Here is a 24,075-nt window from a genome sequence, read left to right on the forward strand (position 1 = left end):
CAAGACCTGGCTGTTCGAATGAACAGAGCTTTGTGAAGCAGCTAGCAACTCTAGTGCTCACACGTGATTTGCTGTGCTTTATGAATCATGATTGATTGATTGATTGATTGATTGATTGATTGATTGAGACTGTCCTAGACCAATACTAGCCCCACAGTCCATCCTCTGTTCTGCAGCACTGTCAATGGCTGAGGCTTAGCCAATGGGTGTGCTGCAGTGGGAAATCTGACACCTAGTCTTTTTTTTGTCAGTGCTGAGACCAGAAATTAAATCAAAATACTGGCTTTCATCAAGGACATTTGCTCTCACATGACTCTTCTTACATGTGCAGTGTAAGTGTGTTTCACTTATCTGAAGGCGCTTCAAACACACATGCAGAGGCAGTGGAAAACCACTACCTACGTGAAGCACAGCTGATGACAATAAGTGTCTATCCAAACTTTGAACAAATTTACAAAATATAAAACACAATGCTTATGAGTATTATGTTAGTGTTATATTTCATTAACAGCATGAGATAAATAAGTGACAACATATGAAGTAATTCACTTAAACATAAACTTCACTGAATCAACACATTAAGTTGAAGGTATTATTGCATAAAAAAAATAAGCAAAGGCGAATGTGCTGTGTATATATATACATGAACAATGCAATACATTGCCTCCAGGACGCAGCAAAGTGGATACACATTTTTTTCAGCTGACAGTACATTGATCCCTGATGAAGGGTTCAGAGTGAACGCGAAATGCATTGGGAATGAAACTGTATTGCATTGTTCATGTATATATATATATATATACAGCTCATTAGCCTTTGCTTATTTTTTTATGCAATAATACCTTCAACTTAATGTGTTGATTCAGTGAAGTTTGTGTATAAGTGAATTACTTCATATGTTGTTAGTTATTTATCTCATGCTGTTTAATGAAATATAACACTGACATAATACTCGTAAGCATTGTGTTTTATATTTTGTAAATGTGTTCAAAGTTTGGATAGACACTTATTGTCTTCAGCTGTGCTTAATGTAGGTAGTGGTTTTCCACTGCCTCCAGTTGTTACTAATGTACCAGCTGCCACGGCTTTATGAATATGCAAATCCATACAGCAGCATTACTAGAATGAGCCTCTTAGTTCTCTTAACTGTCATTACGTACAGAGGTGCACACCACCAGCTAAGTCACCTTGTTATCGCAACAGGCTGAACTACAGTTCTGCCCACATGCATCTATACATGCATGTGACAGAATGTCGCTAACCTAGACTCCAGGGGGCAGATTTATGAGTTCTGGCGCATCTCTGCAAATCAGCAGGGATGCGCCAGAACTGATGCGTCACGCAATTCCCTCCTTGCGGCACCACAGATGCGCCACATTTACAATGCGGCGCACCATGGTGCAAGGAAGGGAAGATGCGTGACGCATCTTGTGGTGTACGGGCGGCGCATTGCTGGAGTAGCGTTGCAAGTGCGATGCAACTCCTGCAATGTACAGAGGCCACCCATACATAATGTGGTACGTCACTCCTTACGCCTGCTTCAAGCAGGCGTAAGGATTCGACCCAGCAGCGTCGTAAAACTGACTCAGTGAAATCTTGTAGATTTCACTGCGTCAGTTTTACGGGGCTTTCCTACGAGGGAATGCCCACCCTGCGACAGAACGCCCACATGAAACCTGACACAGGTTTCATGTGGCGCAGGGCTTTACAACGTGACTCATCTGCCTAGATGCGTCACGTTGTAAATAGGTCGCAGGGATGCGCCACGTTTCCGCGCCGTTGCGTGACGCAACGGCGGCGTAAACATGGCACAAGTCCAACATAAACTGCCCCCAGGTACTTAGCAGCTGGGCATTACTGTTGAGACACGTCACTACTGCTTCATGGAAGAGGCAAGCAGATCGGAAGATGTTCCTCCAGGTAGAAGGGGGTAGTTCTAACCAAAGCCCGGTTAGTGAATCTAGGATGGAGAATGGCATGACACTGAACACTGCCAATGCTTTAATTGCCCATGCACACAGCTCAGTAATTAAGGTTGCGGGCCTTATTTAATTTAATTTCGCTGTATGACGTCTTCCTTGCCGTGATTGGTGTCTTGTACCGGGTCTGCTATGTATAGTGCTTGTCGGTCTGTCCGCCTGTTCCATCACAGTAGGTACATTACACAAATGGCGCCGTATGAAGACTACAACTGGCTCTGCGCCTAGAATCACATTGACTCGTGCCCCGCGCCCCTCAGATGTCCCTGTCACTCGTCTCACCTGTCAGCAGGTGTTGCTCATTAAGTAGACAGGTTAGTGGCGGTCGTTGAAGCAGGTCGCCTCTTTAAGGGGGGTTTCTCCTTACAGTCTGGACCATAAGGCCCTTGATCAAAGGCCGTTGACAGGAGCAGGGGCTGCTCTGTTCATCTTCCCCTTGCAGGGACCCTGCGCGAAGGCGTCGGTCTGTCTGTCCGCGTCCTGCAGGCAGCCCGGGCCCGACTGAGGCCTGGTGTGATGGATGGGCCAGGCCAGGGCCGCAGATAGCGTCTGCCTGCGCGAGCGGAAGTGCGCCTTGTTAAAAGCCTGTCCGAGCGGCGCGTGCCTTTGAAGATGTCTGTCTTGTGATCTGCAGCCCGATTGGGGCCACGAAATATCCTTCTGGAGTGGGGAGAATTTCTTCTTTTATTTGTATTTGTCCAGCTCAGGAAGTTGGGGGAGGGCTAGGATTTTATTTAGCAGCCCCCACCCCTCCCAGGCTCATATGGTACTCATCACCCTTACTATAGAATATATACTGTAGAGACACCGCGAAGTCCACCCCATGGAACAATAACCGAGTTTTGCACGGCGGGCAAAATTTAAGATTTAAAATGTCCTGTTTTGGGCTAGCACGGCCGGGACAACCGACTCAGGTGACTTGTAATGTCAGGCCTGTATTGTAGTTTGTGACACCAGTGTTCAGCTCGTTCGTTTAACCTCGCATTTTCTATAGATTTAGGAATAGAAATGCAGAAAATAAAGTTGTTTGCCCAGAATCGCGCAATTTGGTTAAGTAGTTAGGGGCAGATTTATGATAACTGGCGCATCCCCAGGGATGCGCCAGTTATTTTGCGCCGCAGCTCCGCCACCCATGGTGCGCCGCATTTACAATGCGGCGCACCATGGTGCAAGAACGGCACAGATGCGTGACGCATCTGTGCCGTAAAGGTGGCGCATTGCTGGAGTTGTGTCGCAAGCGCGACGCAGCTCCAGCAAGGCTCGGGGGTGCCCTATCTGTCCAATGCTGCATCAAGCCTTACGCCTGCTTCAAGCAGGCGCAGGGTTTTGACGCAGCATTGGCCTGAAAGTGACTGAGTGAAATCTTATAGATTTCACTCAGCCACTTTTGCGAGGCGCACCTGCCCCGGAACGCCCACCCTGCACCGGAACGCCCACATGTGGCGCAGGGCTTTACAACGCGACGCATCTGCTTAGATGCGTCACGTTGTAAATTGGTCGTAGGGATGCGCCACGTTTACGCCGCAGTTGCGTGACGCAAACGTGGCGCATTACCAACATAAATCTGCCCCTTAGAGTTCAGGATTTTAACCCTGGAAGCCTGACTCTTCAGTTTAGCCACCAGCACCAGAGTATGGTACCATTATGCCGTGCCTGGTGGCTCAGTGAACTAATGCATCCCCTGCAGGGGCCTGTGATAGACCTCATGGTCACAAGTTAAAGTCCCAGCAGGTTCACTCGGCCTTTCATCCTTCTGAGGTCGATAAAATGTGTACCATTGAGCCGAGAAACAATAAACATCTGTTATTCAGCGCCCTTCTGAGTTAACGCGCGCTTTACAAATATACGTGTTATTTTATGCACACTAAATAATCAACATCCTATGCATACCAAGCACTAACAAGAACACCACAATGCCTATTCTGGACTCGCGTGTGCAAGGAACACTGCTGTATGCGTGGCAGTGGTGCTTGATATAATGGAATGGGGAGAAAACAGAATTCGTGAACATGTTTAATTCTTCTCTAGGCAACGGGAGTGCAGTGAAAGCTCAGTTGGCTGACTTCCCATGAGCAGCGTGCAATGATATTTCTGCAGGTGCTGTAGTCGGTGTGTTGTGAAAGCCCTTAGATGTTGAGTATTAGAGAATAAAGTGTAAGATACAAATCGCTGGTATTTTGTTTTACGACCGGTAGGATTCATTCCAGCCCTTGAATGTTGAATGGACGTTCAATACTCACAGTCACACGCAAGGACGGGCGGGTAGGCGGCTGGTCGCTCTCAATGTTGTAACCGGAGTGAAAGCCCCTCTTTTCGGTGGTGCTCAATGGTAGGTACAGAGTCAGACTTGATGTGCATGCAACAGAGTGTTCAAGGGGTCGAGTGTGCAGAGTTGATGCCCTTTTCACGAAGAATTAGCCGTCTGTGCGTAGCCATCAAGGGGTCACAAACCCACACTGCAGCAGCTAGAGCGAGAGGAGAGCATGGGACATGAGTGAGGGAGCGGGAGTGCCACTGGGTAGTTAATATAACATGTTTAGATTGTTGTCTACTTCTCGAAGCACTGCAAGAGTGTAGAATGTTCAGTTCAGTTCTTAAACGCAGGTCCATGTTGGAACCCTGAGCCTCTTGACATAATTGCAAAATGTTTTAACGGTTTTAGCCTTATTCTTTCCCAATGAAATTACTTTTAACACGCAGATTTAAATTTTAATAATTGTGTAATATTGCTGTTTATATATTCCTATATTGCCACGTGTTCTTAAATTCTCAGACTGTTGGTTGTATTTGTTATGACTTTGTGCTTTAAGGGTAGCAAGGCACCCGAATAAAGTTTAAGACCTGAACTGAACTGAGTGTAGAATGATGGAGCTGTGGGGAGGTGGCAAACTCATGTAACAAACTAAGAGAGGAACGCAGGCAGCGAAGGCTTGCGAGGTAAGAGAATGGAGGGAGAGAGCGAGACGAATGGAGAAATGGAGGGAAAAGTAGATGGAAAGCCATGTTGTGGATGGATAAATGGACTAAAGAGGAAGGATGGGTAGATGGATTCATGTATGGATGGATAAAAAGACAAGGAAAATGAGAGAGAAGGAAAGAAAGAAGAACATAGGCAAAGAATGATGGGAAAATGAAGGATACAAATATACAGAAAGAACAATGGAGAGATACAAAGAGAAATTAAAGATGGAAAGAAAGAAGAAGCAATAGCGGGAAAGAAGAGCCAAAAAATGATCAGTGAGAAAGAAGGAATGAACTATATGAGGAAATAAAGAAGGATGGGCATAAAGAAGGTAGATATGGTGGCACAAGAGGGAAAGAGATGAAAGAAATAATATAAATATATAATGTGAAAAAGACTGCGGAGACGGTTGATACACGTCGCCCCAAGCCGCAATAAACTGTTCTATATGAACCCAAGTGTGTTGGGACCTGTTTTTATTTTAAACAGGATATGCTGAAAAAAAAATACATATATATATATATATATATATATATATATATATATATATATATATATATATATTCCATTACGCTGCCACAGTTGGAGGTGCACTTAATGACAGGCGAACTCAGCCACCACGGTTAAGTCCTTTATTGAGGCACAACGGGACACAGCGCTGGATATTTCATTAAGCCCCAACGCGTTTCGGAGCTCCTTATGCTCCTTGCTCACAGGGCGGGCATGCAGCGGCAGACGTAGGAAGAGAACAAGTCCCTGGTTAATCCTGTTTAATAGCAGTTATTGCTGACGTCATCTTTGGACTTCTGGGATTCGTAGTCCTCCAACCACCACATGACCCATGTTGGGCTCTGCCTCCTGCAAGATAAAATCAAACCCTTAGTCGGGCCTCCAAATCTGTGTCCGTTGAAAGTTAAATGCACAAGACCTGTCATTCTGCAATACGGTTTCTCAATTTTTCGAATCCTGCAGTCCACAAACATTGTCGTGATGTTGCTACCTCCCCGAAATATATATATTTACTAGCAGCCCGCCCCAGCGTTGCCTGGGGCACAAAGGGGCTGGGGCAGTACACCCGCTCCCGCCCCGCCCCCTCCCGCACCGACTCCCTCCCGCCCCGACTCACTCGCGCCCCCCTCCCGCCCCGACTCACTCGCGCCCCCCTCCCGCCCCGACTCACTCGCGCTCCCCTCCCGACTCACTCGCGCTCCGACATTTTTATTTACTGCTGCCTCCTTCTTGCCTTCCCCTGCATCACACAGTCTCACTTTCCCTTTCCTTACCTGTGCCACCGCTCGCCACTGCACCGCCGCTCCTCCTTCGTCGTCATCACGCACGTCGCGTCGCGGCCAGCGCTAGGTCCCGGCCGGCGCTACTTTCAGGGGACTACTTTGTTTACAAACTTAATTTTTTTAATTTACTTTTTATAAAATTTATATAGCCTATGTCCATCTACACACCCTGACATTTTCATAGATATATCAGGTGTGTAGATTGGCGCTGTGGTTCCCGAGTTTACCTGGCCAAAAGGTGCAAGTTCTCTCTTTATAATAGTAGTATATATATATATATATATATATATATATATATATATATATATATATATATATATATATATATATATATATATATATATATATATATATATATATATAGATATAGATATAGATAGATAGATAGATAGATAGATAGATAGATAGATAGATAGATAGATAGATAGATAGATAGATAGATATATATATATATATATATATATATATATATATATCCAAATCACTCTCCACAAAGAAAGGCAGAGGCCACGGTAGGGGAACACATTGACACATTGGAGTCTCTTTATTTCTTATTGGCAAATTGGCGTATGCATTTCGGCTATGTAGCCTCTTCAGCGCTCAGAATAAAACAGGAGGTGAGTATGCTGCCAAAAAGTCCTGCCCCAACAAAGATAGTTCTAATTGGCTCCGCCCTTAAAGCGATGATTAAAGTCACCTGCTTCATTTTCCCGATGGTCAAAGGAACTGCAACTCCCAGCATGCAATGGTTTGCCAGGATTGGACGGCAACATCGTTGCGGGGACTGCAGGTTTTTTCGAGTAGCTCTCTCCCAATATCCTGTATTGCCTTCAGGAATATCGTGGCTCCTTGGGTCCCCTGACTGCACAACCACCGCAACCAGGTATGTGTTCCACGGGGGCAAGTGCGACAATGTGCCTCGCCCGATGCAGAGTTCCGTGATTCCGACACTGCTTCCAGTCCTCCTGTGCACTGTGGTGGGTCTGGTCTTTCCGAAACCTCGGAATACAAAGAGTTTCCGCCGGAGCGAAAACAGCGCCAGTGAAGACCAGGCCAGCTTGTGTGCAGGGGCCTCTGTAGCACGCCGCTATATTATATATAATATGTGGGCAACTTCCTCACCCACAATGTCTGCAAGTGGATAAGCCTTGAAATGCACATTGTACTGCAAAATGCACAATGTAACCCTATTTTTGCAAAGTTTTCGTATGACTGAGTGAATTCTTCATCATCTCTGATAACACGCAGTCACAGCAGTCAGCCCTTGATGAATTTGATTATATCATGGATGCTGATCTGATACAGAACTCTCTAGAAAGCCAATGCCTTTTTGGCCAAATTCCTTGGTAGTTTTATTATTATTTCACCATTTGATTACATTGTTTTCAGAATTGCCATGGAGAAGGGCAGGCAGGGAGAATGAGCGGAACCTCCTTTGCCCTTCCCCAACACCCCACACTTAACGAGTGCCAGGCTCCCTCCCATTGTTGGTGGTGCATGTGGTGTTGGCGTTTTGCTTCCATCAAGTTTCCCAAATCTTTCAGCAGCACTCTTACATTAATTTTTACCTTACTTATACGCTGCAGATGCCGGAAAATTCTCTAAAGTAGAAAGCATGTAGTAGTCTGCTGGAAACATTTTACAATCTTCACAGAATGAAAGTTTTATATCTGGAAAATTCTGCATACATGTTTTTAGAGAGCCATAGAAACATTTGGCGGTGTGAACGGAAAACATTTACTATGTGTCTGAAGCACGGTACATATACCCAACCAGCCCCTCCATCATACGCAGCAGGCAGGAGAGTCTCTTTATCCAGTGCCTGCCAGGACTAGCCCACAACACCGGCCACTTATCTCACCCAGCTAAACTAGCTTAATTACTAGGCCTCTCAGGGATAATAGGAAACACTTAGGATAAGTCCCACGTGGAAGAATCATGGAGGAGGGGGAAGTAGGGGCTTCCTTTCTGTTATTGCTGAACATATAATTGATACAATCACCGGCTTCCAGAGTGAAAGGGAGACGCTGCTGTACGTAAATCTAACAGAAGGTCAAAATAAGCATTGTTAAAGACACGTTGGCGAAACTGCAAAAGGTTTTTTTTTTGCTTTTGCAGTTCAGCTGTTTAAGCAGAAAGAAACGAATTTTGCAATGCAGTCTTCAAGCACATGCACGTCATGATGCTATAGGGAGGGAGGAGCATGTGGCAGAGAAGTGAACGTGGGACAATGGGGAGTGGGCAAGGTAGAAACAGAGACGCCTGAGGTAGAGAGAAGGAATAAGAAAATAAACAAAAATAAAAACAAAAAGACTATGGGGTGGGGGAAGCAATGTATACGCTTGGTTGGGAGAGGAGGATGCAACACAGAGTGTGCAGTGGGCAGTATTTAAGGTAGAAGCGGCACAAGAGGAAGGAAGCAAAACACCTCATGCAGACTCATGGAATACTGCAAGAAAAAGAAAAAAGTTGCTCCCCGAATATGACCAGTGAAAAGATAGAAGTCATGCAGTCAAAATGATCTAAAGAAGCCATGCTCCAGAATATGGTCAAACACAATAAGAGGAAGGAAAGCTATTAAATAAGAAGCAAGCAAATGAGATTGAAAAGAAAGCTAACGTATGGTAAGCATTAGGCTGATTCTATTCCCACTGTCAGTTTTTGGAATGGACTACAAGAGGCCTTTCTACAACAGACAGCTACAAGGTGTATGTAAGAGAGACATATCAAAGAAGGGCTGTGTGGATTGTCAGGTAGTATCTCTTTCCATGAAAATCACAGTGGCAAAGGATTTACACGGCATTTAACTCTGATACAGCCACAGGAAATGACACAAGCAATGATGACCCCGATGATAATCTCTGTTGAAAATAACTTTATTGAAAACCTGTTATTATAACATGTTGCTAAACAATGTATGAAAAGTGCCATAAAACATGTTTGTAAAACTATCTGAAGATCCAGGCTTGCATACTTAATTAGGAAAGATCGCTAATCAAATTGTTTAAATCCCAACCAGGTCAAATCAATGAAACATGCTTGCAAGCAGAGATCTAGCCATATGCTTTTCTGGCCTTGAATGATTGCCCTATATTCAGGGGCAAAACAACCATTTTGTAGATGGGGCAAGGCCTAATTTTATGCTAAGGATAATAGGTACATAAAAAAGTGGTGCCATCGACTTGGTTCCCATCACTTTAAAACGATGTAATGGTAGCAGTGGAGTAGAAATGATTGGTGCTTCAGGTGTAATGGAACTGCGGCTCTGGGGTGTGTGGTCATTATGACTTTTACTAACCAAGACAGGAGCGATGGGGAAGGCCCATTTGCCTTGCTAGCATTAGGGCCCGTGAAAAGCTGGTGCTAAATGTGAGGGTGTGCTTGCAAAATATATGTTTTAAGGCTTTGGCTAGGAATTTAATCAGTCAAGGATAAAATAGAAAAAAGGCAAACTTCAATGATGGCCCAAATAATTGAAGGTCTTTTATTAATTGTTTGATAATGAGAACAGTTACACTGCACCCTAGGCTAAACACACACATCGATGTTGCCTCAAAGTACTTAAAGTTAGGCTGGAAGTACTCTTGGAGATCTGTGACTTTGGAAATAATATATTATAGAATTGGTTCGTTTTAACAAAGTTACATAATGTAGCAATGTGAATTTTGTTTTAAAAAGTACATGTGTGAAGTATTAAAATAGTATTAAGCAATTGTTTCAGCATGCTTGAAATTCACAATCCATCCATCTATCTATCTATCTATCTATCTATCTATCTATCTATCTATCTATCTATCTATCTATCTATCTATCTATCTATCTATCTATCTATCTATCTATCTATCTATCTGTCTCTGTCTGTCTGTCTGTCTGTCTCTGTCTGTCTGTCTGTCTGTCTGTCTGTCTGTCTGTCTGTCTGTCTGTCTGTCTGTCTGTCTATCTATCTATCTATCTATCTATCTATCTATCTATCTATCTTCACAGAAAAAGCAAGGGTTAAACTAATCCTTAATCTTGTTTTTAATATCCCTCATAAATTCAGATAGGGGAAAGTCCAGTTATAGTTATGAATGAAATCTGAAAACCCACATACATCTGCAAGTGATGGTTAGGAGCACAATTCAAGAATCACACACCAAAAGCAATGTTTATGACCCCATAATATTTATACCAATACATTTTAACTCCTAAAAGAAAAATATAATTAAAAACACCACATAATCAACCAATAAATTAAAATACATTTGTGTTAATCATTTCTTAGTGTTAAGGGAAATAAGATATGTAATCTCATCTGTATAATTATTTACAGCATTTGTAATTTTATCTGTCACTTGGACGGTGAAGTCACGAGGATTGTAGTTAGTGTGCAAGTTATGGTTACATGGATATTATACGAGTTATGGATTGCAGTCCTAGATGTAACTTGCAAATTTCACCAGTTTTTCAGGTTTAATTCTCAACCATACCTGCAGTTTACCTATGTTTTTTTAAGTCAATTTCTAATATTAAAAAAACATATGTCTCTCTCTCTCTCTCTCCTCTCTTTCCCTCCCCCTCTCTCCCCCCTCGCCCCCTTCTCGCTCTCGCTCTGTCTCTCCCGTCCGTCCTCTCAGAACACAGAATGTATACTAATTTCAAGCACAGGTTCTTTTCTGCAGTAAGCATGCTTTAGCTGAGAAAGGGCATAGGGGCGAAGTATTCGTTCTTTACTGAACCGCAATCACTTGAGTTAAAGCGTGATGAACAACATATGCAATATAAAGTGTTAAAGATGTGTAGGGCTGTCGATGTGCAAACGGTCTAATCTGCAATGTATATAAAGGCCAGGTCCGGCAGTCTAAGCAATAGGTATTTTGAACAGTTCTGGTAGTGCCAGCAGTTTGTGAAATGTTTAAGATGTTGAAGTGCTCAGAGAAGTAACCTTCAGGAGTTTTGTATTGTGCATTTTAAGGCCAGAGTCCTCCCTTCATCAAGCAAAAAAAATGGCTGATGGTGCCCCAGGCTCTCAGCAAGCTGTGCTATCTTCATCAGTGTGATTGATCCCGCCTCTCGTTTTCAGGAAGTAGGATGCAGAGGGTAGAGCTTTCTCTGTAGCAGCTGCACCTCTAAGGAGCTCACTTCATCTGACCATTAGGATCATGGAAGATTGGAAAGCCTACAGACAGCTCTGCAAGACTACTTTGTTATCTGTTTAGAGTCAATGTGTTGTGAGTTACTTAGTTCCAGGAGGTCACTGAGCAAACCTGCACCCTGCACCTATCATAATGCACTGTCTCACATAACACACCATCCGAGTGTTAGCAGTTTGTATCCTTGTCTACTTCCATTATGTGCTGTGTTAGGAGTGAATGCTTTCCAGAAATGAGTATTACGGTAGTTTTGTTCTGTGTACTGCCCAAACAGGTCAGTGCGAGCGGTGGGTAAGGCACCAGTAGGGCCGTCCGTGCGTATCCCGTCAAGTACTAGCAGTCTGTATACTGCCTCCGCTAGTGGTAGGTTCTTATAGGGCTGACACTCTGAGCTCTTTGTGTGTTGTCTGTATCAGGCAGTGGGTGAAGGGTCCACAAGTGGCAGTAGTTGCACTTTCTATGCTGTTGAGAACCTATAGTTTCTATAGTCGATATTATCAGGTTTTTCATGCAATGCAGAGGTGACATTTTATGAGTGTAATCGGGATTAGAAGTGAGCAATATTCTCAGGCACTGAAGAGCAGTGTTTGCTTATTATACACTGTTCGGGGCTGTCAGTGTCAATGCAGTAAAAAGATTTGACATTGTCAGCACAAGCATTGAGTATTCTTTTAGTGTTGACTGAGTTAACATTGACCATATTGTTAATTGCAGTGACTGGTAATAGAAATATGCTGTTTAGCAGTTACTAACATTATAGTGTTTTCAGTAAGTGCATAGAATACCATATTGAGCATTACAAGTTGTTTATTTCTATATTTGACCAGTCCTCAATCATTTATCATATGCCAATGCCACCATGGTCTTCAGAAGGGAAGCTGCCCTAAGTCAGCATTACTGGAACTCCCCCCTAATCTGTGCTTCTCTTCTTTCCCTCTTTCCTCTCTTTCAGACGACTGGATGCCAACCTAATCTCTGTAGTGCCGGAAAGGAGCTTTGAGGGGCTGCGCTCCCTACGCCACTTGTGGCTGGATGATAATGGGCTCACAGAGATTCCCGTCCAAGCTCTCAACAACTTGCCCGGTCTGCAAGCCATGACCCTGGCGCTCAACCAGATTCAGCACATCCCAGACTACGCTTTCCAGAACCTCACCAGCCTCGTGGTGCTGTAAGATGTTTGCCTTTTCACTTACACATCAGTCTTGTATGTTGGTTTGTAGGCCACACCTTCAAAGTGCCACATGCTTAGAGTAGGACCCTCTTAAACTCAATGGTTCTCACTCTCTCTCAAGGCTGTGACACTTCCACCCTACACATTGAGTTTTTTTTGTGGTTAGTGGCAAGTCATAAACTACTCCAATCTAGTCTTCTCTCCATCCAAAAATACAGCATCTGACCAGCACAGTCAATAGTTAGAGTTTATTTCCATGACAATTTGTACCTCTGATCCATTGTTGTCTGCAACTGCACCAGCAAGTTGCTAGTGGAACATTTCTTCAGTCACTGAAAACTCATCTTTTGTGTAATCTGGCACCGGAGGGATTTTAAAACTGCTCATAGAAGACCATTCAGCGATAAAGTAGAAATGCAATTGCCTCCTGTTGCATCCAACTGAGTGATCACAATAATCAGGCAAATTGAGTTTTCCCGACTTTGACATTGTGTATCATTTCTGTTCAAATTTAAGAGAGAGACAGAGTAGGAGAGTGAGAAAGTTAGTTTTGGTGTACCTTAGATTGTTGCAGTCCATAGTCTATCACAATTACATATTTGCATGATCGTATCGGTAAAGATGTAAACAAAATGCTGGGTGTTTCAGTATTACGCTAACACATACCTTGCATCTGCCACTCCCCATCTCGCCCAGTACTTTCATCTCTCTTGTCACTAGCCACCTCTCTATTCAGTGCCCTATTCTCCTGTCATGGTTCACCTCTGTCACTCCCTTTTAGGAAAGACAGGAGTCATGTTTAGATGATACTCTCATCCGCTAGCGACTGGTACCATGACAGCCACCACCACACTGAGCGCATCATCTATGACGTACTCACGTTCCAGAGACAACGCTCAGTAATCGAAAAATGGTCCCAAGGCTAATACAATGCAACTTAGCTCAACACTACAAAGCCTCCTCCTTATGGAAAGTCAAAATGGAAAGGAGAGAAAGAGCACCAATTCAACAAAAGAATACAAAGCAGGGAACGCCTCAAAGCAGGGGAGCAATGGAAGCCTCTGCAGCCCCTGCAGTGCAGAGGGGATCAACCCTTCAAAGGCCTCATTTCGCCCAGGGCCAATGAATATTTGTGAGAGATGCGAAGCTTGTCTGCCCCTCATCACATTCTGAAGCAGGGAGGGCATCATTTTGTGTTAAACCACTGCCTCAAGGTTTGCTGAAAACTATGAACACAAGGGAACAACAAAGAAAGCTTGAATTCTTAGCACACATAATTAGCGAAAACAATTATCTATATAATGATAAAATGGCAAACAAAACAATATAATTTGCACAAAAAATCATCAAACCCCTTGATACGTTTTATCACATGTTTGAACGCCCCACCATCAAAATATACTTCACAAGACCCCCATGGGAAATCGAGGAAGGTAGCGTTTCCCTGTCAGCAAATACTCCAGAACGTTGTGCAGATTTGGATACAGGTCTCTCTACTCTTCGGGTATCAGGTGTCACAGGAAAACCCTTGCTTAAACTATCAGGCTCCTCCTGAAGACCCACATCTCTGCAAAGTGTTGGAGGCTCTGACACCAGGAAATTTCCAGCTGCATGCTCATTAGTAGACCCAAAAGAACCTTCTCTCCTAACATCCACACCTGCTGTGGGTAAACCCTGTTGTACGCCACTGAAGCCTTCATCATCTCCATCATAAACATCCAGGTAAGGTGAAGTGCATTTCTCTCCTCCAATAGGATGACCACACAGCACCCACCTTCTCAAATACCAACACCTCCCATCACCCAGACTCACAATTTTGCAACACCTAAATAACACTGCAGGGCTCAAAGAAGACATTCTCCACCTGTGGTACTTACAAATGTCTGGATGTTGACCCACTGCTGGTCTACATTAACTTTTGTGGCTTGCACACTATGCTTCTGGTCAAAATGTCTTTTATAACCACTATGGTGCATGTTTACAAGGGGTTGTCACCACCAGAACGTCACTTTTTTGACGTTCTGGTGGCGACAGCCCCTTTGCCTTATTTACAAGGTGTAGGTAAGCCACTTAACATGGATTAATGCGACCTTTTAAATAAGGCCCCTATTCATGCAGTCCTTAGCGTGAAAGGAGCGGGCAATGGGTGGTGTTGCAATGGGCGATCCACAGCAACACCCATTGCTTTTTGATGCTGCCCCCTATTTACAAAGCTGGCTTAAATATGGGGCTGCGCTAAAAATAAGACCAGAGAAAACCTTGTCTTAAAATGGCACAACATGGAGAAATTATTAATTTCTCCTCGGTTTGCTGTTTCCATGTCAGCAGCATACATAGAAAGAGCAAATCACCATTAGTGATTGTTAATGTGCAGGAAGGTGTCCCTTCCTGCACATAACCAAGCATTAGATAATGACGAGTTGCAACTTCTATATGTGCTGTAATCTGCAGCACATATAAAAGTTACAAATCACCAGTAGTGATTGTTTAAGTTTAGGAAGGAACACAGGCACCCTTGCAGCATGGGACAAGGGTGCCTGCGTTGGTACTAGGCAGCTACATTTAGAGCCAGTGTTAGGGGAAACGCAGGGGTGCACTATATTATTATAAATAGAGCTCATAAATGCGTTTTTAGAATGTCAAAGTGCGGCGTTGTCGATTGTGGTGTGACACCACACTCCGCCATTATGTTGTGAACATTCCCATCTGTGTGATAAACAACCTCTTTCACACAACCGTCTCAGACAAATTTTCAACTATGGAGCCAACTAACCACCTAGGATTACATTCGACACGGGCGTCTTCCCCGTCATGTTTTAAAATAGAGAATACTCTATGGCGGGAAACATCGTTTACAACGCATGAGTTACAACGTGTGTCATTACAACTAATGTTTTACGATGCAAAATCCATTATAACGCATGTCATTACATTGTGTAATCCAATACAATGCATTCCGCAAAGTAATACCCCAGCGGAGTTAGAATAGTAATTGTGTTGTAATGGATTATGCGTTGTAACGACATGCGGTGTAATGGATTTTACAATGTAAAAAATGTGTTGTAATGACACGAGTTGTAACGCGTGCATTGTAAAGTGTCATATTCGTCCTTACACCTTATCTGAAGTGAATTGTACCTCACCTTTACTGATAATAAATGAAGGTACGCCCTCCCTCTGAAATACGTAACCAAGGAATGCAAATAACCTATCCGTGTGGGCCTTACTCATAACCTTCACCCAAGGCCATCTTGAAAACAAACATCCATTGCAACAATTCCATCCTGTGCAACTCACCCACTGGCTCTATAATGTCTATAATGTCTAGAGCAACACTTTCCCATTTTGCACTGTGCCACTCATAAGCTCTAATTGATGGTCTTTGCAGCCTTGAGAGATTTGACTGACTCCAGGCATTTAGCGCATTCTCTTACTGCTCTTACTACATCATTTCCTGGCTACCAATACACATTTTAATTTCAGACTTAGTCTTTACAATTTCGAAATGCCCTTCATGACATGAAGATATAATCTTGCCCTTCAACGATTCCAGAGACACCAACTTGCTGCCTATCAAAGAAATAACTCATCACATTGAAACTCACTACATATCTCCCAGAATGACCTCTCGTTCCATAACTTGCCTTTCCTTGGTCACCAATGTTTCAAAAAAACTCGAAGCCTTTGGTAAAACTAAATCCTTTTGCGTTCCACCAGCCATGTCTCTTTATCAAAAGCATGCACACCACCATCACACACAAGGGCCACCCACAAATCCTCTTGTAAAGTGCACGTCAACCAAGATAGTAAATCAGTGATAAAATAGTTTTCACCGAAGATATAACCATATATATAAAATCTTGTAAGTGTAAGGAAAGAGGGGCTAACCATGTGGAAGCAGTGGAAGTAAGTCCTGAGATTAAACTTTTGGTTAAGGATTTGTGATCACATCTGATAGTTGCTTCATCCAGATAAATGAATAAAAATACCCAGGCACAAGCCATTGCCTTCCTCTTGATAACGGTTCCAAGGATGACAAAGTGGTGGAAGTGAAGGCCAAAGTCACTTGCTATCCACTGCTATCATGTTGTGATAACACAGTACCTAATTCCATATTGTTATCTTCGGTGATGTAACTTCAGCAAAGTGGGATAAAACCCTGCAATGCAGGAGCATTACAAATATTTTTCTTAACTCTACTAAATTTCCTTCACACTCATCTGACTCCAGAAGATCTGAATTAGCTTTCAGTAATTTCCTTAATCGACACGTCTTCACCTCAAAATTGCCTACAAGATTTGAATAGAACTCCATTTTCCCTAAAAATGACCTTCGTTCATCCCAATTTTGTGGGGCTGGCCCATCCCAGCTAGCATTCAACAGTTTATCTTTAGGCCTGATGACACTGCCACTGATTTCATGCCCCCAGTATTATTATATTATTATTATTGCATTTATTGAGCGCACAGCTACCCGGAGGTTTCCCGGCGCTTGCCTTGGGAACCCGTCCTGGCTTTTCCCTGTGAGATAGCCCCTACAGGGCATCCCCAAGGTGAAAGCCAGGCATCCCGCCGCAGGGGGGCCGTTGTGGAGATTAAGCAAGCTTAATGCCCAGAGTTGCAGAGTGAGAACCCATGATTAGAGCACTCACCGAAGCGAGAATTATCGAGTCTGTGGACATTTGAGCTCAAGACCCTGCCGCGTCGGGAATTGAACCCTGGTCCCGGGTCTGACCTCAGCTTCTGGGTCTGCCTGCTCTACACCGTGAGCCACAGTTCTCCACAGTATGTGACCTGTTCTTGAGAAAACTTGAATTTGGCATATTCAGCCATCGAGGCATGGTCACATAATATGCTCTAAACCTTTTCCAATGTGTAATCATGATCAGGTTTGTTCTTGTCCATAACCAAAATGTTGTTTGGAAGAACCACATGTTCTTCATTTTCCCAAACAATTTGAACATGAGTCTTTGGAAAACCGTATCTGCAAACCTTAAGCGAAACAGCATCCTTATAAATTGGAAACAACCAACTTGGGAGATAAAAATCGATATACTTTGTACTGTCCTCATATAACATAACCTGATGACAGGCTGCGGATAGATCAATGGTGGACAATACCGCTACAGCCTTCACAGGTGAAAGCATCTCATTGATCTTTGGGATAGGAAATCTGCCAACTAAAATACTATTATTCAAACCACAAAACTCGACAGAGATTCTATCTAGTTAGTTTTGATGGCTAAGTTACAAGTGGTTCAAACAAGATGTTCAGGATTAACACTGACCTTAAGAAATTAAACACCTTTCCAGTTTTAAAAGTTAGCTGAGTTGGCTCACAATAGAACCCTTGTGCATTTTTTGGTACTGTTGAGCTAAAAAGAAAAAGTAACATGTGTTACAGATTTGAGTCTAAATTAGGAATTGGTGGCACGGAGATACAACAAAGAGTGTGTCATGGTATAACCCACACATTCGTTGGTCCCAAGATATGGAACTGTCTCCCCTTCAAATTACATGACACTACACACTTTAGTTGATGAAGCAATTTAATATCTGTTAAGTTATCTTTTATTATGTGAATTTATATTCGGCACCCATTTATTTTACATGAACAATAACTGCCTTGCTTCATGTCGTACGTACACAAGTGTTTGGTGCTATGTGTATTGTGGCATTTGGCAGTCAATGGGAAATAAATTAATTTTACTATTAAGAATAATGGTGATGCAACGTTAGAAATCACACATCTACTGGGACATAATGCCTTTTTTCAATTTTTTTAAAAACATAACTTAACAATATTGTAATCACAGTCAAAAGCAGTGTTTTTGTAACAGTGATATCTCTCACACATTTTTGTCCCTCACACTACCTCCCTGGGAATCATTGTGTTGCTTGCACTCATTACCCTGAAAGTAAAGTGCACAATGGGTTGTACTTTGCCCAGTTTGCAAAGTAATTGTCGGATAGACCCCAGCACACCAGTTGCAAACAACTTCAACCACCACATTTAGGGCCAGTAGCCCCTGCCTGTAGCGTGGCCCCCAAAAGGGGTCCGACAGACACTATTACATTTCAAACTGTTTCCTTTCTTATATAAATATAACAGATCCCCTTTAGAATTGCTAAAGCAATGCACTCATTGAGTAACTACACAATAAGTAAATTGCAGAAATACACATTTGGTAGCTTTTTCAACTCTGTCATGCATGCTGCATCTCAGTGTTGTTAATGCAACTTCCTCTGCAATCTGAAAGATAAAAGTATAAAAAATTTGAAAAAGCATGTCTTTCCACCTTGATAAGCACTTTAAAAGAATGCTTATCAGTTAGAGGATGGTGAAGAATTACACGGGATTCCTCCATAGTTAAAAGCCATGACTTTGACTTTGCGGTGTTATTCCTTGAAGTCCGAGGCAAAAACAGTCCCAAGATGCATCCATACGTTCGTTCCTGCGACAGGAATTGACAGAGCATCCACTCTGACCACTAGGTCATCTGAGAAACAAGGGTGCTGGCAAAAACTAGCATACTTGTTTTCCAATGGCCGTTCATGACTCCACCGTGGGAAGCCCTGGCTGTTCACAATGACTGTATCCTAGCAGTCATGCAATGCCTATAGCCTTCGATGGACACCAACTTTGATATGTCATGACCACCGATATTAATAAAGACTTCCAGACTTCAATCCCCGCCTTCACTGAACACGAAATCTCAATAGCGCTAGTAAGATTACATTGTTTCAGTGGAATGGTTGTGGGGCCACAAAAAAACAAAACAAGGCTAAGTAGATCCACCAGTCATTTAAAATGGGGAAATTGGTTATAATCCATTTAGATACAATCGTATCGCTATTACATTCAAGATAATGGCAAAACATCTACCTCCAACAGAATCCCGGGAATGCTGGTCATTAATGGAAGCATGGAGGTTGGTTCAGTGATAGTTCCAAAGGTGGCATTAGCCGCAAGAGATCCAAGAAAGCACGTGTACAACATACCGAATCTGAAAGAAGACTCGAGAAAACAAGAATGATGCAGCAAGGAAGAAGGCCCAGTGCAAGCTATCTCAGGAGTCCGAGACCCCAACAAGATTCAATTCATTGATCAATGAGTGTTTGCATCTTTACAGTGTCTCTGCCTAGAATGGCCTGAAAGAGGAACCGATGCCATGACCTATAGTAACAGGTGACATCTTGCATTGGGTACAAGTTTGATAACAGTTCAATGACTTTATAAGTAAACCTTACCATCTTGGAAAGGGAACCAAACTGGCCATGAGTCCCCTATCTCCAACTATGTCCTGGTTGTCGTCACTTCCAGTTCCCATGGTAGCTTACTCTTAAAGGAACCCACCAACTTTAGTCTATGGGCTATTGTAAAGTGTGCGTAGCATTTCATGATGTCCTGACACACCTTTCACTCCGCCTCAGTGCAAACATCAACTGTAGCCTCAAAAATCACTTTTCTTTCTGCATAAAATGTCATAAGAATATGTCACTGGAGGGATAATGTATGCCATTTAGCCAAGAAGTCTGAAATAACTTTCAAAAAGACCCTAAAATAAATCAAAGAAATAAACTTCACTGGACCTTAAACTGTTCTGCACATATTCTCTTATGCCTCAGTCACATGGACCACATAAGTCAGTGGTGCCAAGGATGGCCAGATCCATGCCGAAGCTTCTGAAAACCAAACAAGTGACATTTACTTTCAAATAATGTAAATGAGCACATTTAATTTACATGGTTATCTTGAAATCGGTAATGATGCGGCTCGCCTAGAGCAACATTGCACAACCCTGGCAGAAGCGCACACTCACTTCTGCTTGGCACTGAGCAGGACAGCTCATACAACTGAAAACACTGTTGCATACAAAGACCTCAGGTCCATGTACACATGTTATGTTGAGACAAGCATTCTGCTGGCGGTCTGCCTTCCTGGGGATGTGGAGTACACCCTTTGCATGTTACCTTGCTCAGCACCTGACGAGAACTGTTGACGTGCCATGATGGCTGCACCTGATGCTATTCTGGCGCTAGATAAAACGTGCTTAAGGTTAAATGTTAAGAGCAGCTCTGCGAATTGAGCCTGCAGATTGAAGCCTGTTCATCTAATGACGTGAGATGAAGGGATCCCAGATGATGCCGTCTCCTTCAGCCTTTTCCGGTTCCCAGGTGCAGGCCACGGCCCTTTTAGTGGAAACTGATACTTCTGATGTTGTGCCAGGTTTATAAACGGCTGGCGTGCACGGTGCTTGTTGGAGTCCTGGCCGCCTCAAAGCATCATTGCTTCCGATACCTTATCTCGCAAGCTCTTGTGTTATATTCACGGCCATCATCAATTTCTCTAAAACTGTGAAATAAGACACTCACCTTGGATTCATTACACCAGTAAAAGCAAAATACATGAAATGTCTATGGTTTGGCAATTATTCCAACTAGGAGAACATGGCAAGAGCTGTGAGTAAGTCTGAGGCATTAATTTTTGCACAATTAGCCGCACAGCAGCACCTGTATTACAGGGCTCAAAACCATCATAGGGCTGTGCCTCAAAGGCCAACTTTACATTATCGCTACACAGGACACTGTGAGCTTGTAGACGCTTTGTGTTTGTAGACACCCTTTGTGTGTGTTGCCTCATCCGAAGATGTTTATTATGGCTCAAGGGGGATTATGAGCACAAAGCTCATTTTTTGGGATTTGATTCTGTAACCCCTTCCTCTAAATCAGGCCCTGTAGCAAGATATATCTCCATTGGATATTGAGATTATCGATTGTGATAGCGGCGCCCTACTGTATTTGAGCTCAAAGTCCTTTACCACTTTAGGTAAGCCATGACTACTCGCAAGTGAAGTGGCACATTTCGAGAAAATGAATAACTCCATCAGTTACAAAATGAACGACTCCATCATCCAAAGTCTCAAGACATGAAAAAAACAGATGGCCAACCAAGCGTTTTCGCAATAGATACGACCTTCTAACCACCTTCTGCCCGGTACCTAAAGAAAAAGTCTCACAATCTACTTCTGCCCTTTTCCCATTATATGAAAACATTGGAGGCTTAGAAATAGGCAAAATACAGGTAGCAAGTGCTATAAACATTTCCAGGATCCCAAACATGGTGGGCAATTCACTGAGATGGGCAAACAACAACTCTTGAGTTAACAACTAACCCTCGCTTTACTGCTTTATCTAAATAACTGAAAATCTGCACTGAATAAAATTCTAGGCAGCACCCACAATACAGTGGCATTTCCCAGGGAAGGGTAGTCTCATTGCATTTATATCAGAATCACTGCTACCCCAGTTGCTGTCTAGTGGGTTACATAGAAACTGAAGTGCCAGGAGAAATGTTTTGTAATCCTGGTCTTGCCATTTGACCAATTTGTGTGCTTTTGGCTAATCATCTTTTGAATTTACTGCTCTGCCTCCATTATTTGCCCCACACGAAGTCTTGTTGAATCAACCTAAGAGCTGACAGCAAGTTTGGGGTAAAACAATGGACTAGATAATGCCTTGCAGGAGGGTGGTTGGTTAGACAGGACCACTCTAATTTTCTGTTCACCAAAAGGTAATGCAGTGTAATACAGTAACAAGGCAATAGTATTTGGAACAAGCAGTACTACATTAGAATCTTGGGTCTCCAACTTTACCAAACTGTTTGATCTTGGGCAAATCACACTCTTTCGGTTCCTTTGTCACCTGATCTGACACTATGGAAGAAATAAAAATCAATGGCATGTCACTTCCGTGGTCGCTATGACTTTGGTTCAATTTCAAAAAATGCTGGGACATAGATTCATCCTTGATGACCTTCAGCCAATCCTTGGCAGAACTGACCTTAGCATTGGTAGAGTCGAACAGATACAGCTGGCATTGCTGATGCCACTAAACCGCATCAGAAACAGAATGGTTCAATGAGAGACTAGGAGAGTATGTTGTAAGTTGGCGCCTCCATGATGCTAGCTACCTCTCCGGCCTGTCAAAAACTCTTCCATCAGAGCGCCTCTCCTCATCTAGCCACGAGATATCTCACACATATCACCTTACAACTAAAAGTTAAAAGCAGTGCAAATTCATATAAATGTCTCCTTGCGTGGCCTTGCAGCTAGGTGGCCCACGACAGTTAGTGATCACTGTGCTACCCTACTGGCCTCACAGCAGTGCAACTAAATAACTTTGGCCTTTTTGCATGGTGTGATGATCTTCAACCTGGAGTCACCTGGCTTTGAACAACCTGTGAACAGAAGACAGGGACATGTTTGTTAGGTATCTGATATGATGATGTGCAGCGTGCTGCTCCTGGGGCTGAATTGCAGTGCATTTCAATCCAGAAGGGTCTGACTGTACAATCTTTCCCACATCAGACCACCACTTAAGGGGCGTAGGAAGAGGATGAACCCATACGGCTAGAGCGGCCGACTTTGTAACTGGGAAACCGGGTTTGAGTCTCTGCAACCACGCTCAACATCCTGTGATTCTGGGCAAATCCCTTAATCTCCCCCTGCCTAACAAAAATGAATGTGTCCATCTGTAATGAAACTGGTGCTCATGTAAAGCCCTCTGATACCTGATATCTTCGGGTCTAGTTTGTGCTATATGAAGCTACAAAAATCTTAAAAGTAGTCTATAGTCTGCTCTTGTCTAGCTTGCTGTATTGGTTTCTGGATAATTCCTCAGTGTTTTTATAGGTAAAGTCGGTTGCAGGTAGTGATTACACAGATGAAATTACCTTCATATTGCCCTTCTTCAGATGTAACAGCTTTTAAATGAGGGGAGAGGCGTGGTTTATTTAAGCCGAGGCTAAGCCGTGTGCCGAACAGGACTTTTTACATTCTAGACACCTAGAAGTCCCACTGATAATTCTCCAATTGTGATAGTTATGTGGGGGTTTGCTAGCTGTCGACACGAATCGCCGCAATGCATGCCGGAGCTTCCTTGCGAGAGGGCTCCAGCCGTCTAAAGTAAAGTTGACACTAAAATCGGTCATAAACCCTAAAGTTTAGCTTATCCCATAAAACATGTATATAACCCAGTCACTCATCTGAGTACTGTAAAAGCAAAGAGCCTGTTCTTGTTTTAAAGGGGACTGTGCTATTTCACTCTGCACGTTGATCATCAACCCTGGGTCACGATTTAGACCCACATTATTCGAGCTGAGTGATTTCAAGGATGCAATGAATGCCAGTCATGTGTCTTTAGAAAGACTGCTTTTAAAATTATTAGAAAGCAGAGGCTGTGCAGCACTCCTCAGCTACTGAAGTGAAGTCCCACGAGTAAAGCGTCCGAATGATCATTTGGTAGCAATCATCCTGCCTTACAATTACTGTTTGATCTTTCGCACCTATTTCCCCTGTGACGTTTCTTAAATTGTTTGAGGTAAGCAATGTTGGCTGATTTGCAGTTGCATGACCTTTACATACTAATCATTTCTATAGAGCATGTAAGTGTGCACATATTTGACTAGATTGTGCAAGTTCTGAATAACCTCCATGAGCGATCTTGTGGTTAATGCACGCAATTGTAGGTGGTGGAGT

The 24,075-nt window shown here is 43.1% G+C and overlaps 1 protein-coding gene across 1 annotated transcript in view; it reads left to right on the forward strand.

Annotated features, from left to right (window-relative positions):
* Positions 1–24,075, forward strand: part of LGR6 (leucine rich repeat containing G protein-coupled receptor 6) — a 483,208-nt gene that overhangs the window by 307,756 nt on the left and 151,377 nt on the right. The window contains exon 5 of the mRNA XM_086923128.1: positions 12,318–12,533. Within this exon, the coding sequence (XP_086779254.1) occupies positions 12,318–12,533 (216 nt within the window). The remainder of the gene's footprint in view (positions 1–12,317; positions 12,534–24,075) is intronic.

The sequence above is a fragment of the Lissotriton vulgaris genome, chromosome 5, assembly GCF_964263255.1.
Source record: "Lissotriton vulgaris chromosome 5, aLisVul1.2, whole genome shotgun sequence".
Classification (NCBI taxonomy): Eukaryota; Metazoa; Chordata; class Amphibia; order Caudata; family Salamandridae; genus Lissotriton; species Lissotriton vulgaris.